Source organism: Micromys minutus (assembly GCF_963924665.1).
Source record: "Micromys minutus genome assembly, chromosome: 3".
Taxonomy (NCBI): domain Eukaryota; kingdom Metazoa; phylum Chordata; class Mammalia; order Rodentia; family Muridae; genus Micromys; species Micromys minutus.
In genome coordinates this window covers 54,756,611-54,770,014 of record NC_137972.1, presented here as the reverse complement: position 1 = coordinate 54,770,014, position 13,404 = coordinate 54,756,611, and the positions used below count along the sequence as shown (strand labels likewise).

At 50.2% G+C, this 13,404-nt stretch overlaps 1 protein-coding gene across 7 annotated transcripts in view; it reads left to right on the top strand.

Annotated features, from left to right (window-relative positions):
* Positions 1 to 13,404, top strand: part of SLC41A3 (solute carrier family 41 member 3) — a 45,176-nt gene that overhangs the window by 16,089 nt on the left and 15,683 nt on the right. For 4 of the 7 annotated variants that reach the window (XM_080915011.1, XM_080915007.1, XM_080915008.1 and 1 more), the window contains 2 exons: positions 8,576 to 8,683; positions 9,979 to 10,050. In XM_080915011.1, the coding sequence (XP_080771137.1) occupies positions 8,576 to 8,683; positions 9,979 to 10,050 (180 nt within the window). Of the gene's footprint in view, positions 1 to 1,423; positions 1,869 to 8,575; positions 8,684 to 9,978; positions 10,051 to 13,404 lie in introns of those variants that run through there. The other 3 variants (XM_080915010.1, XM_080915013.1, XM_080915012.1) reach the window with 3 other exon arrangements.

The window sequence follows — 13,404 nt, the reverse complement described above, 5'->3', positions numbered from 1 at the left end:
GGTAGAGAAGCTGGGAGCTGGTAGAGTGGCTGTGGGCTGGTGGAGAGGCTGGGACTGGTGGAGAGGCTGGTGGAGAGGCTGGGGGCTGGTAGAGAGGCTGGGTGCTGGTGGAGAAGCTGGGGGCTAATGGAGAGGCTAGGGGCTGGTGGAGAAGCTGGGGCTGGTGAAGAGGCTGGTGGCTAATGGAGAGGCTGGTGCATCTGGGATAAAGAAAATCTAGAGCATGGACAAGGTTCTTGGGTCCACTCTAGGCTTCTGTATCATAGCTCAGCATCCCAAACTCAGAAGCACCTCCCATACCGACCCTCTCTGGTCACTGGTAGATAGTTTAAGCAAACCAATGGATGGCAGCACCTATTGACCATGTGCAAATCCTGGCCCAAAGTGTCACTCACTTGCACACAGCCTCCTCATGTGGTCTGACCGCTTGGCTTTCAAACATGAGTGTGTCAAGAGACAGAGAAGCCCAGAAACTACTCCACGTGGTGGCTTCTTCACTCTGAGCTGCTGGCTAAACAGTCAGGAGAGGTATGGCTGGCCCACCAGAACCAGGATCAAAGTTTGTAGCCTGAACGTCTTCCTCCTGTGACAAACTTAAAACTCCAGACAAATGAGCAGAAGAGAGCAAGTGAAGTGCTGAGGGTTTCCGGGACGGCGAGTTGGGGGCGAGGCAGTTGGCTAGGGAGGAAGTTCTGCCTGAGGAGATAAAGGAGCTTGGACTGGAGCATGTGATGGATGATCTGTGAGAGGAGAAGGAAGCACGGTGTCTGAGAGGGTGGTGAGGTAGGAATGGGACAGAGGGGAGGCCAGGACTCCAAGGTGAACCCTGGGTTAGTAGACGTTAGTCCGACCTTCAGCTTTGGACCTCTGCTGGTAGGGATCTCGGTTTGTATCCTGTCAGCCCTTAGGCCTGGAAGTGTACCTCCAGGCCTGTGGTATATACAAAGGGGCACTCTTAGCATCCCTAGACTCTAATGCAGTTTCCCAGCTGGGCCCCTCCCTCTGGTGGGATCAGCAGGGCCTGCTCTCATCTTTCTGAGCAGAAGCAAGCTGGTTAAAGTCTTCCAGGCCTTTGAGGGAAAGCAGGGCCACAGTTCTTCTGTGAGCACAACTTTACACTGTGGCTGTGAGCCCCCGCACACTCTAACTTGCATCTTGCAGTCCCTCTGACCTTGCAGGACAGAGCCCCATACGTGGGCCTGGGTGAGTATCCCTGGAGCTGTGGTCGCTGGGCCCTTCTCTGCCAGAGCCACGCAGCCCATGACACATGTGCAGAGGCACAGAGGGTGGTGCTGACTTCTGCGTGGGTACTTACCAGGCCCAGGTCCATGTGGGCTGTGTCCCTGCCCAGCCTGGCTAGTGTGGGCTGGACTACTGGACATTGTCAAGGTCACTGCTGAGGGACAGTGAGCCTCTGGCAGGCTGGAAGAGGCTGTAGGAGATCTACAGCTGCACTCTGAGGAGAACCTGACCAGTGGAACGGACAGAGGACACCGGCAGCCTCTTGTATGAAGCTCTGAGCAGGTCTGGCATTGTTTGCTCTGGCCTTCAGCCAAGGGACTCTCAAGAGACCCACTGTGGCACTTCCTGGAAAGCCTCTGTCTGTGGACCTCTGAAGAGGAGAGCCTTGGAGGGCAGGGAGGAGAGAGGACAGACTCAACAGGGGCCCGACCATGGTCGTCACCCGGCTCAGCCTTGAGTTCCGCTTTCAGGGCAAGAAACTTCGAGGCTTCAGCTGTGAGCTCACCCGCTCCCCTCATGGTATCCTCCCTGAGTCTGTCCTCACCACCACCTGTCAGGTCGCCATACCTATACTGTTGTCTGGCCTGGGCATGATGGTGGCTGGTTTGGTGATGAACACTGTCCAGGTATGTGCAGGGATCCAAGGGAGAGGGGCAGACAGGGTGGAGGGCAGGAACCAGGGTGCTCCCTGTGGGTGGCAGGTCTGAGCTGGGGTCCAGCACCAGTGGTTATAGTGAGAATACCCTGTGCTCCCAGCATCTTAACAGTCTCACTGATGACACTTAACAGCCCTCAAATGCTGCCTTTGTGAGCCCACAGCAGCGCCTGTCTTCTGGCACTGAGTGTGGGCCATTAGGCAAGGTTACTACTCAGTACAGGAGTCTTCAGTGCCTCGCTGCCTCAGTTTCCCTCTGAGTGTAAGAGCAGTTATAAGCAGAAAGGAGCTTGCTGATCTCTAGGGTCTGGGTGATAAGCAAAGCTGAATGACAGACAGACCTGACTCTCCAGAGTCCCCACTTAGCTCATTGAGGGACGGAAAATCAGGGAATGAGAGTCCCATATGTCCCCAGATCTCCCCATAAGGTGGCATTCTTCATCTGGTGGGCATTTGCTGTGTCCGGTTTAGGAGACACTATTACTGCGTGAGTTCTACTGTCTGTCACCTCCAGCCTCTGTTACGGAGAATAATTGTTGCTTTAGGAAAACTAGACAGAGGAAATTTATGGAGGAAGGATGCCCATCAGAAACTGTCATGGTTCTGGAAGCTGAAAGTCTGAGTCGAAAAGCTGGAGGGCTTGGTGTGGTCATCTTCTCGATGTGCCTCACAGGCCATCCCTCTCTGCAGGTCTATCCCCTAACCTTGCTCGTGACAGTCATGAGGGGGGGCTCACCCACCTATGACCTTCTTCATTCGGTGAAGATCTGGGAGCTGGGGTTGTAGTCTGTGCGTATGGTGGTTGCCAGAGTTGTTATCAGTATGCGTATTGCACAAATGTAGAGTCATACAACGATGCTGCTGCTAATTCTTTTTAAACTTAACTTTGTGTGTGCTTGTGGTGCCCGGCGTCCACCATACCACTGAGCTCCACCACAGCCCCACACTGTTGGAGGGTGTGTCAGTAACTCCAGGGCACCTGGATTTTGCTTGTTAACCTCAGAGAATGGGACACTGGGTCTTCAGAATTCTGGGATCAGTCTGTTCCTAGAGAGTCTGTGCAACTTGCTTCCAAGGACACCTCGGCCCTACCTGAGGCTGCCATGCGTGCTAATCCTCAGAGATGGCAGCCCAGACTGCACAGCAGGAGATCATTCTTCCCTGGCCTGCCATGCCCTCTCCTCTCAATGCTTCGGTTGCTGTAGGCTCCCAGAAGGCTAGCTTGTCAGTCAGAACTGTGCAGCGGGTAGAGGTGGTGTGTGGCAGCCTATATGAAGGAGAGGTAGCTTCATCCTCCTGCAGGTCAGGGATCTCCAGAGGGAACAGGACAGGACCATTTGAATGGGCCTTGGAGAACAATACGGCCATTTCCACACTGGGAAGGAGTGAACTCCAGGCAGAGGCCTGTGTGGGGTCTGTGGATGTGTGTGTGGGGTGTTTGTAAAGGGAAGATAGTGGGTGGCTTGTGTCCTGAGTGTAGATACTGCTAGATGTGCTCAGGTGATGTTTACACTGAGGGCAAAGGGACTTGACTTTTTGTTTATAGAGTAGGTGTTGCCTTTGTGGTGCTGGAGTTTCAGCATAGCCATGTGCCATGTCTGGTTGGTGCATACTGCATGGTGACATGCAGGAGGGGACACCAGTCTAACCACTGCCTAGCCATGCTGTCGAAAAGGGCCTTTCTCTGACAGCCTGTACTGGTGCTTGGATGTGGGTGACAGCCACATTCTTGAACAAGTTTAAAGACCAGAGTTGGGAGTTTACTCAGGCATGGAGTTGGCAGTGCAGGGCCAGAAGTGACTGGGTGACGTGACTATATTTATGTCACAAAGCTCAGTCCTGGCAGCAGTGTCAACAGTGTGGGGGAGGAGAAAGCAAGGGAGGCTCTCCCCCAGCCCCACAGGCTACCTCACCCGTGTCAGGATAGACATCGTTAAAGTGTTTGAGAGATCAGTAGCAGAATTTAAAAGTTAGGATGACCTGAAGTCAGATTAGAGAGGACAAGGTTAAATCCTGGTGGGAAGAGCAGGAAGTGGGCAGGAGAGGAGAAAGGCCCAGGGGAGAGACAGTCTGGAGATGGTGAGTTGAGGTTCCAGTATAGTTTGCTTATAGCCATAAGGTGGGTGGGATCCTGGGGATGGGGATGATGATGTCAGATCAAAGTGACATCAAGGACATACAAAAGAAACCTGGAGGTGGTCAGGTGGCGTGTGGGGTGTTTGTAAAGGGTGGATCCAGGTGGTCAGGACATCATTATCCCCTTTGTCATCTGCCTCAGTCTGCCCAGGCTGCTGTAAAGCACCTGAGGCCAGGCATTGTCCCCCCGTAGAAGTTGACATTGTCACAGCTCTAGGGGTTACAAGTCTGAGATGTCAGGTGTTGGCAGTATTGATGTCCTAAGCCAGTAATGTCATTTCCAAAACCCTGTGTCCCACATGGTCACCTCTCTTTGCACATCTGTGCCCTAATTTTTGCTTGTGAGATACCAGTCTTGTAGGATTGGGGATCACCCACTTATGACCTCAGCCCCTCTTTGAGTACCCTGTTTGTCTCTCAACAGTAGTGTCTGGAAGTCCTAGGAGTTATGGTTGCAGTATGTCAATTTGGGTGGGTAGGGACACAGTTTAGCTAGTCTCTTTTGACATTGTCCCAACTCATCTTCCTTCTTGTCCTATGATTCCTGACAAGCTCAGTCAGTGGTTTAAATCTCATGGCCATGGCTGCAGATGTAGTCCTGGGCTAGAATACTCATCTAGCTCATGCAAGGCACTGGGTTCCATCCCCAGTCAGCTGCATGACCAGAATTGTCTCAGCCTTAACCCAAAGTAGCATCAGCAGGATCTGGGACCAGAACCAAGTTTTCCTTCCTTCCTAATGGGGCATGGCACTGTGGGGAAGATGGGCTGGGTGAAGAAACTCAAGCCTTGAAAGAGATGATGGAAAGAGAAGGGAGAATCAGAAGTGTGAATGGGTCAGACAAATGGGGCCCATGGTGGAGCCATTAGGGAGACCGGCAGGGAGCTAGAACAGGGTCACAGGGCAGAGAACAGGTTCAGAGGCAGGCTCTTTCTCAAGTTGTTCTACAGGGGTGAGGCAGAGAGAGCTAGAAGAGCCCATTCACAGGGCAGGTCCCTGAGGAAGAGAATCCTGTAGCCAAGCCTGCACAGCATGGAGCTGTGACAAGGAGGATGGGAACTTGGTCAGGAGTTCCTGGCACTGAGAGAGGGGAGAGTTTAAGGAAGAGAGACAGAGTTTGTTCTGATGTGGGGCTAGTAGATGCTTGGCCTTGTGTGTGGCTGGGAGAATGTGCACCAGTTTGTTGGGGAGGCAGGGGGTGGTGGGTGAGGGCTGGGGCAGAGGACATGTGAGGAAAGGACAGGGTGTGCCAGACAGCCCTGGCCATGGGTAGGAGTGTGTGTGTGATGGTGTGGGCGGTGTGTGCCCGAGGGGTGTATGGGGCTGATAGGCAGCTACTCACAGACCTGAGGCCCCTGCTGCAGAGAACAGGGAGGCAGTATCTGCACTGATAAGGAGGCCCTGCAGGTGGGCCTCTGCCTCCAATGTAGTTCTTCCTCTGAGAGCAGGAAATAGATTGTATTTCTTTCTCTTTGTTTTTTTCTTTTCATGTATGACATATATTTAGAATAATAAAAATGTGTTTCAAAAATATTGTGGATGTGCAAGACCAAAAGGATACAAATGAAACCCTACACAAATGCAATAAATGCTTACAGCCTATATCCAGCCGCACATCCCCATAGCACTAGAAAACTGATATGAGCTCTTTTTTTGATCTTCAAACCAGGCTGGCACTCAAGAACATCCTTATCATAGCTGCAACATGGTGTCTACTCTCTTTCTAATTGTAAGGGCAGCAGAAAGCAATGTTGTGCAAATGTCAGAGCTGATGAAGACTTACTTCAAGGAGACAAGGCTGAGGCTAGCAGAAGGCTTGAGGTTGGAGAAGCATGAGTCATACTTCAGGGGCAACTGTTTAGCTATGAAAAACAATGGCAGGAACTTGGGAGATGGCTCCATTGGTAAAGACCTTGGTTCACCAGCATGAGGACCCACAGAAAAATACACCAGGCATAGTAGTAGGTGGTTTATGCTATTTATGGGGAGATAGAAACAAAACAATCTCTGGGATTTGCTTGCCAGCTAGCCTAGCCTAATTAATAAGTTCTGCAATCTCCCTCCCTTAGTTCCTCCCTCCATCCCTCCCTTTCTCCCTTCCTCCCTCCCTTCTTCCCTCTCTCCCCCGCCCTTCTCTCTCTCTCTGCCTTGTTTCTCCCCTCTCCCCCGGCAATTTTCATTTGTCAGTATCTATAGAGCTTGGGGTGTGACTGTGTACCCAACTCCCATTTTCTCTCTCCTTGCTAGGATTTGGTCTAGCCTGGGCTTCCATTGGTTTTGGATATGTGGTTGAAATCACTATGAGTTCATTACAAGCAGCTACCTGGTTGTGTCCCTCGCAATAATGGTACCTGTAGTTATCTACTGCCTCTGGCTCAACAATGAAATGAGGGTGGCATGTGAGAAACAAGAGAAAGGCTGACCTCTGGCCTCCACACAGTGAATGCTGTGTGAACATGCAACCATGCACTTCTGTGCACAGTAGCACAGGTATAAAAGGTGTAAGTCAGGGGGTGAGAGACTACAGAAGTCAGAGGCACACTGGCCTTCCATTTTCACCTTCAAACATGGCTTCCAATCATGATCTTGGGTTAAGTATTCCACAAATGTGGCCAGGTTCCTTTGGTTCACGGAGGAGGGTCCTGCTCAGGAAATAACGTCCTTAGCTGCTGCAGATAATAAACTTTTCACCTGTCTTCTCTTTATAAAATGCTTGCTTTAGCACCGAGATGCCCACCACTGTTTGCCTACAACTCTTCTATCAATTTGTGTTGATGCAAGTTGTTAAGCACATACATCTACATCAAGGCTGCTTCCTCGGACCCGGTCCTACTGCCATCAAATTCCATCGCAGGGAAACATCTTCCCTGACATTTTCTCTTCTCTTGTTCTCCTTGTTCTAGAGTCTAGAAGAACCATGACAGATACAGATGAGAAGTTGTCAGGAGACACTCATGGAATGATGTTGATATTTATAGCTGCACACATGCGGCGTACATGATTCCTCTGATCAACAGGCCAGCCTCACAGAGAAACATGTTTGAGACACAGAATATCCTCCTTTCCTTTTTTGTGATCTTAACCTCATTTAAGATATAAGTCAAGAAGCCAACTTGTTTATTCTTCTTTATCTCTGATCAATGGGCCCCTCTCCCCTGGGATTCTGTCACTGAAGAATGACCTGTTGGTCCTGGTCACTTTCTTCTTACTGTGTTGCATCATTATACTCACAAATGTCTGAGACCAGCTCCGTCAAACAACAGGTTCCCCAGGGCAGGAGTGGGGATTGAAAGAAAAAAGAGACAGTCAAAATTGTAACATGACTTCGGCCAGTCTTGAGGCTGAAGCCTAGATTGTATTTCTTAAAGAGCCAATATCTGTATAATGAACGATCCAAACAAATGGATACATGTGGTTAAATGTGGAAACATCATTTTCAGGAAGGAATCAACATTATGAACAGGGTTAAATGTTTAGACTTAGCTAAAAAGCAGTGCACATTAAGACTACATTTTGCTCCTATACAGTAGAGAAATAAAAGATAAGACTTTACAAAGATACAGAGCCTCTGACTAGACCTTCTCTGTCATGTATCCAAGGCACTGCTGCCTGGGGGTGACTCCTGCTTTCCCCAGAGGTGACATGTTTTTGTGTCTCTTTAGCTACTCTTTCCTAGGAAAATTGGAGACTGAGCCCAGGGCCCCCTTTAGATAAGGAATTTGTTTTTAGGCCTAGAATCCTACAACCTTAATCCACTGAGGTCCTACTGATATCAGATCTAGGGGTGTTTAGCAGGCGGGGGTGGGGGTGGGGCTCCATCACACAAACACCTCCTCCACCTTTTTCTTTTTTTAACACATCCTAGCTGGCTACTGTGTCTTTTCAGTGTTATTGGTTTAGTGTTTGAAGGAGACATGGCGTCTCCATGAAATGGACTTTCCTGTTCTGGAAAGCCCAGGGTCAGCAGGCTGTAGGATGGTGACTGAGGACCCCCGTCAAAGTGCCCCCACCAGCTAGTGCTGCAGAGTTTCTCCAAGCCTCCCAAATTAGGAGAAATAACTGAATCTGTGACTCAATCCAATGTCTACAAAAAACTGTCGCTGCCCATAGCACATTCTCAGGCCGGGCTGGGCCAGCCCTCTGGCCTTCCTTCTAGCCCTGCTTTTTCCCAGGTCTCTGAGGATAGGAGGCAGGCGGGAGCTCGCTGGAGGTCACGGCTGCTGATTTGGTTAATGATATTTAAAATGTCCTGTTTTGTGTTTAACTTAAAACAATTTAGGCTTGTTATGGGGTAGTACACACCTTTAACCCCAGCACTCAGGAGGCAGAGATCTCTGTGAGTTCAAAGCCAGCCTAGTCTACAGAGTGAGTTCCAGGGTACCCTGGGCAATGTATAGATACCCTGTCTCAAAATAAGGCATTTAGGACACTTCTCAGTCTTTCAGGTTGACTCACAGGGTGCACAGGGTCATTGAAGGTTCTCTGCGGACATCTACAGAGCTGTGCCAACACGTTGGCCTCTTCTTCCTCCCTCTCTCCCAGCACTGGCCAGTGTTCAGAGATGTTAAAGACCTGCTGACGTTGGTACCGCCCCTCGTCGGTCTGAAGGGAAACTTGGAAATGACACTGGCATCTCGACTCTCTACGTCTGTAAGTGGCCGTTGGATGTCTTGGGTCACTTCCAATTTGGGGACAGAATGTTCCCTTCCTTTAGCCCCTCTCAGTGGCTTGCTTGGGGATGAGAGTTGTTGGGCTTTGGTGTCTTGTAGGCTGTTTCTGTCTCTCCTCCAAGCTTTTTGTACTGTTTTTCCATTGCTGCCCTGAGCTGCTGCAGTGCCAGCACACTGCCCGAGTCCCTTCACGGTAACTTCCGGTATCCCTGTTCCCGAGTCTGCATGCTGCCACCTGGACCCTAGGTTCCACTTAGGTGAGCAGTACAGCTTCAAAGGAGGATTCTGAGGTGGGAATAAGGAGGGGCTCTCAGTTGTCCATTAACCACTTCTGTTCTTTAGATCCCTCTGTCCCCTTTCACTGGGGATGTCTACACTTGGCTCTGTAGCCAAACACAGGTCCTACCTTAGCCAGCTCCTCTCCCCTCTTCTGGGCATCTCCAAGGGTTGTGTTGTTACCCTCCTATTAACACAGAGGGCATTCCCTCTCTCCGGTGGCTATTTAGCATTCTGCACACAAAAAGGGCAGTAGTGTGTTCAAGGTGTATTGTGTTCGTGGGCCTGAGAAAAAAGTCCCAAAGCTGATGAAGAAGGGCCAGAGATGGACATCCCGCCATGTGCATTGCTCACTGCAGAATGTCAGCATCTCCAGCTATAGTTATATTGTGCTGTTTCTCCACAAAAGAGGGCAGGTCAGGAACTAAAGAGATGGCTTGGTGCTCTTCCACAGGACCCCAGAGAACCCCAGAGGACCTGGGTTTGGTTTCTGGCATCCAATAGAAACTCACAACCATCTGAAACTCAAATCCCAGGACCTGACACCCTCATCTGGCCTTTGCAAGCACCACATATACATAATGCACAGGCATAACACAGGCAAAACATCTATACAGAGAGAATTAAAATAAACAAATTTGAGGTGGCAGCAGAGTTGGGGCTGGGGTGTCTGGTTGGAGATCAGACTCACCAGTTGAGAGAGCACACTACTCTTGCAGAGAACTCAGATTTAGTTCCAGGTACCCGTGCTGGACAGCTCACAACTTCCTGTAACTAGCTCCCCAAGAATCTGACCTCCTCTTCTGGACTCCTCTCAGGCATCTACATTCACACGTGCGCGCACACACACACACAGTTAAGAAGGAAACAAATGTTAGTGGAAGGAGGTAGCCACCACCTGTTCTGCTTTGTTTCCTGAGAGGGGCTGGCTATGTCCAGAAGGGCTGGCATCTCCAGACCAGCCAGGCTGACGTGGTTCCTCTTATCTCTGTGTGCTAGGCCAACACTGGGCAAATCGATGACTGCCAGGAGAGGTACAGAATCATCAGCAGCAACCTCGCTGTAGTCCAGGTGAGTCTTGGATCATTAATCACCTCAGTACCTCCCCTTCCCACCCACCTGTGACTCTGCAGCCTGACTTTCTGGATAGGAAGAGGAAGGCCGTATGAGCCTGGTCCCTGTACTCTGGACTGACTTTGGAGGACAGGTGACCATATGGCCACCCATCTATCCAGCAGACCATATCTGTGGTGTAGTGAAGAGCATCACAGGGAGCAACCACACCTTCCCAGAGATGCCTTTTAGTTCTGCGGTTCCTGCAGCTTCTCTGCTGCCTGCTTTCTAAGCCAGATTCTTAGGGAGCTGAGTGTACTCAGTGCCCTGCATTTGCTGTGTGCTTCTTCCCACACGTACACCAACACCGTGTTTCCCAGGGTCACTGGTACTCCCCAGATGGACACACCTTACCTTTGTTTTCTTCCAGTGACCTCACCTAATTTTCCTGGGATGATTATTCTTGCCTAGAAAATCCCCCCATTTAGTCCCGCCCCGTTGCTTAACCTGTCCTATCTCAATCTTTGACCGAGACTTCATGCCCCTCTTACACCGTGCCTCCTCCTGCCAGGCCCTCTGTGGGCTCGGTTCTATTTAGGCCCTTTGCATAGTGAACTAAAGCCATGGTACCCAAGGCAGAAATCGATGAGGGCAAGATAGGCTCAGGCAAGAAGGAAGGCTGGGTATACATACACCTGTCTTTCCAATACTGTAGTTTAGGATCTAGTGAGCTGCTCCGAGTACAGGCACAGGGACTGTGGACTGCGTTCAGAGTCTATATCACCTGTCAACTGGGCAGCCATGGCTGGGCTGTGTGTCCTTGTCTGCTGGTGGCACCCCCAGACAGCACGTTAGAATGGCCTCATGATGTTCTTCTTACCCATGGTTCTTCAGAAGACACCTGTCCATGGTGGTGGAGGGATGCTGCCTGTGACGCCCTTTTATCTTAGTCAGGTTTCTGTGGCTGTGATAAACACCATGACCAAAAGTAACTTGAGGAAGAAAAGATTTATTTTGTCTTACAGTTTATAGTCCATCACTGAGGGAAAGTCAGGATAGGAACTCAAGGCAGGAAGCTAGGGGAAGGATCTGAAGCAGAGATCATGGAAGAGTGCCACTTACTGGCTTCCCCAGCCTGATTTCTTATCCAGTCCAGGAATATTTCAGGTAGAACATTGCATCCTGGGTGGGGTCTTCCCACGTCAACCATTAATTAAGGAAACAAGTCAGATTTCATCAGCTGTGAAAAGCCACCACAATCAAGGCAGCTCTTATAAGAGATAGCATTTAGCTAGGGCTGGCACCCTCTTTTCTCAGGAACAGTGTGTGTACCACCCTTCAGCCCCCTCTCTCTTGGGCACCGTGGATGTGCTGCCCACCCTACTCTCCAGGTATTTCAGAAGCTCAGTCCATGGCTGTCACGGCAGGGGTCATGATGGCAGACATGGAGCTGGAGAAGCAGCTGACAGCTACGTCCAGATCTGCAGGCAGAGAGAGAACTGGGCCTGGCATGGGCTTTTCAAACCTCAAACCACCCCCAGCGTCACACCTCCTTCACAAGGTCTCCTAATCCTGTACTGTTGTCAGAGTCACCCTTCCTGGTGACTAAGCATTCAAATATATGAACCTGTGGCCAATCTTCTCAAACCACCACACTCTCTTTTTCCATTTGACTTCAGCTTGTGTCAAGTTTACAAACAAAACAAAACAAAAGACAGCAACAGACCCCAGCCCCCAAATCGCTCCGCTTTGTTTCTGGCTACAAGGGGAAACTGAGTTGCATCCTCTGTGAACCTGCTGTACCAGGCCCAGAGCAATGTGGTCACTCTGAGTTGCATTCGAATCAAGCCCTGCTTCTCCTTCACAGCCTATGCCTGTAAACCTGTGCACCTTGCAACTGCTTGCTATCCCTCATTCTTCACTTTTGAGTATAGTGTGTGCACACACAAATGCATTTGTGTGCATGTCTGCATACGTGTGCGTGGGCCCATGGATGTGTGTGTGTGTGTGTGTGTGGCCCTTCAGCCCTCTCCCTCCTGGGTACAGTGTGTGTAGCCCTTCAATCCCATCTCTTTGTATGGTAAAGTGTGTGCACACCCTTTCAGCCCTCTCTCTGTTGGATACAGTGGATGTGCCTCCTACCCCACTGTTTTGGTCTAGGCCTGTCTTGGTGTCTCTTGCCCGAAGTGCCTGGGCAAGAATTGTGTGGCAGAGTCTCGTGGGCCTGCGGCTGAGTAACTGAGACTGAAACAGCACTCACATCCACAACAGGAGGTCAGGTTGGGGGTGACAAAGGCTCAGTACTGAGCATACAATTCCTCCTTCTCTAGAACCTTCTCTACTTATGAAGCCTGCCTGGGCCTGGCTTAGCTTACACACTGTCTTGTCTCAGATTTAGCTTACATATGATTTTGCTTCTTCCTTTTTAAATAGGTTTAACTTTGGTCACAAGTTGTTGGGCAAATTTTATAGTTGGACTTCTAAAAAACTTCAACCTGGGCAGCCATGTACATGTGAAGCCAATGGTGAAACTTTAGTTCCTCATGTTCCGTGTACCTTGATCATATCTGCTTTCCTCCCACCCACACCTTCCTAACTCCACCCACACATCCCTCCCTTCTTTACGTCCTCCCCCCACCCTTTTTTTTTTTTTTTTTTTTTTTTTTTTTTTGTGGCAAACCACCAAATCCAGTTAGTGCTGCTTGCTGAAATATTGGCTGATCTTGGGCAGATGGCCCCAGCTGCAGTGAGCTCGAGTGCAGTGGCATGTCCTGTCCAGAAGAGGGCATCTCACAGCCCTCGCCCTACCCTCCTGTTCTGATCTTCCTGCCATCTCTCACCTAGGGAGGTTGATGAGGCTGAGCCTAGTCAGATGGGGCTGAGCATTAAATATTCATTCTCAGCATGAAATTTGTTTCAACTTTAAATTTTATGTATATAGCTCTTCTGTCTGCATGTACATATGTGAACCATATGCATGTCTGGTACCCATGGAGGCCAGAAAAGGGCATCAGATCCTCTGGGACTGGAGTTACAGACTGTTGAGAACCCCATGAGGGTGCTGGGAATTGAACCTGGGTCCTCTGCAAAAGCACAATTGCTCCTAAGTGCTCTTAACCATGTTTCCAGCCCTCACCTCTGCCCCAGTGTGAAATTATATAACTTCTCATTTGGGCATGGATCCCCCCCAGCAAGACTGAGGGCAGCCACCGAGCAGGGCAGTGGCAGGGCTACTGTGCATCCTGTGCGAGCGCCTGTTCTCCTTCTGCTCTGTCTCAGAAGCTGTGCCCTTGGCTCTCCCTAACCTGTATTTGCTGGACCATACTGGCGTTGCTACATTCTCTTTTACATTAAGGCTTGATGCTCTCTCTC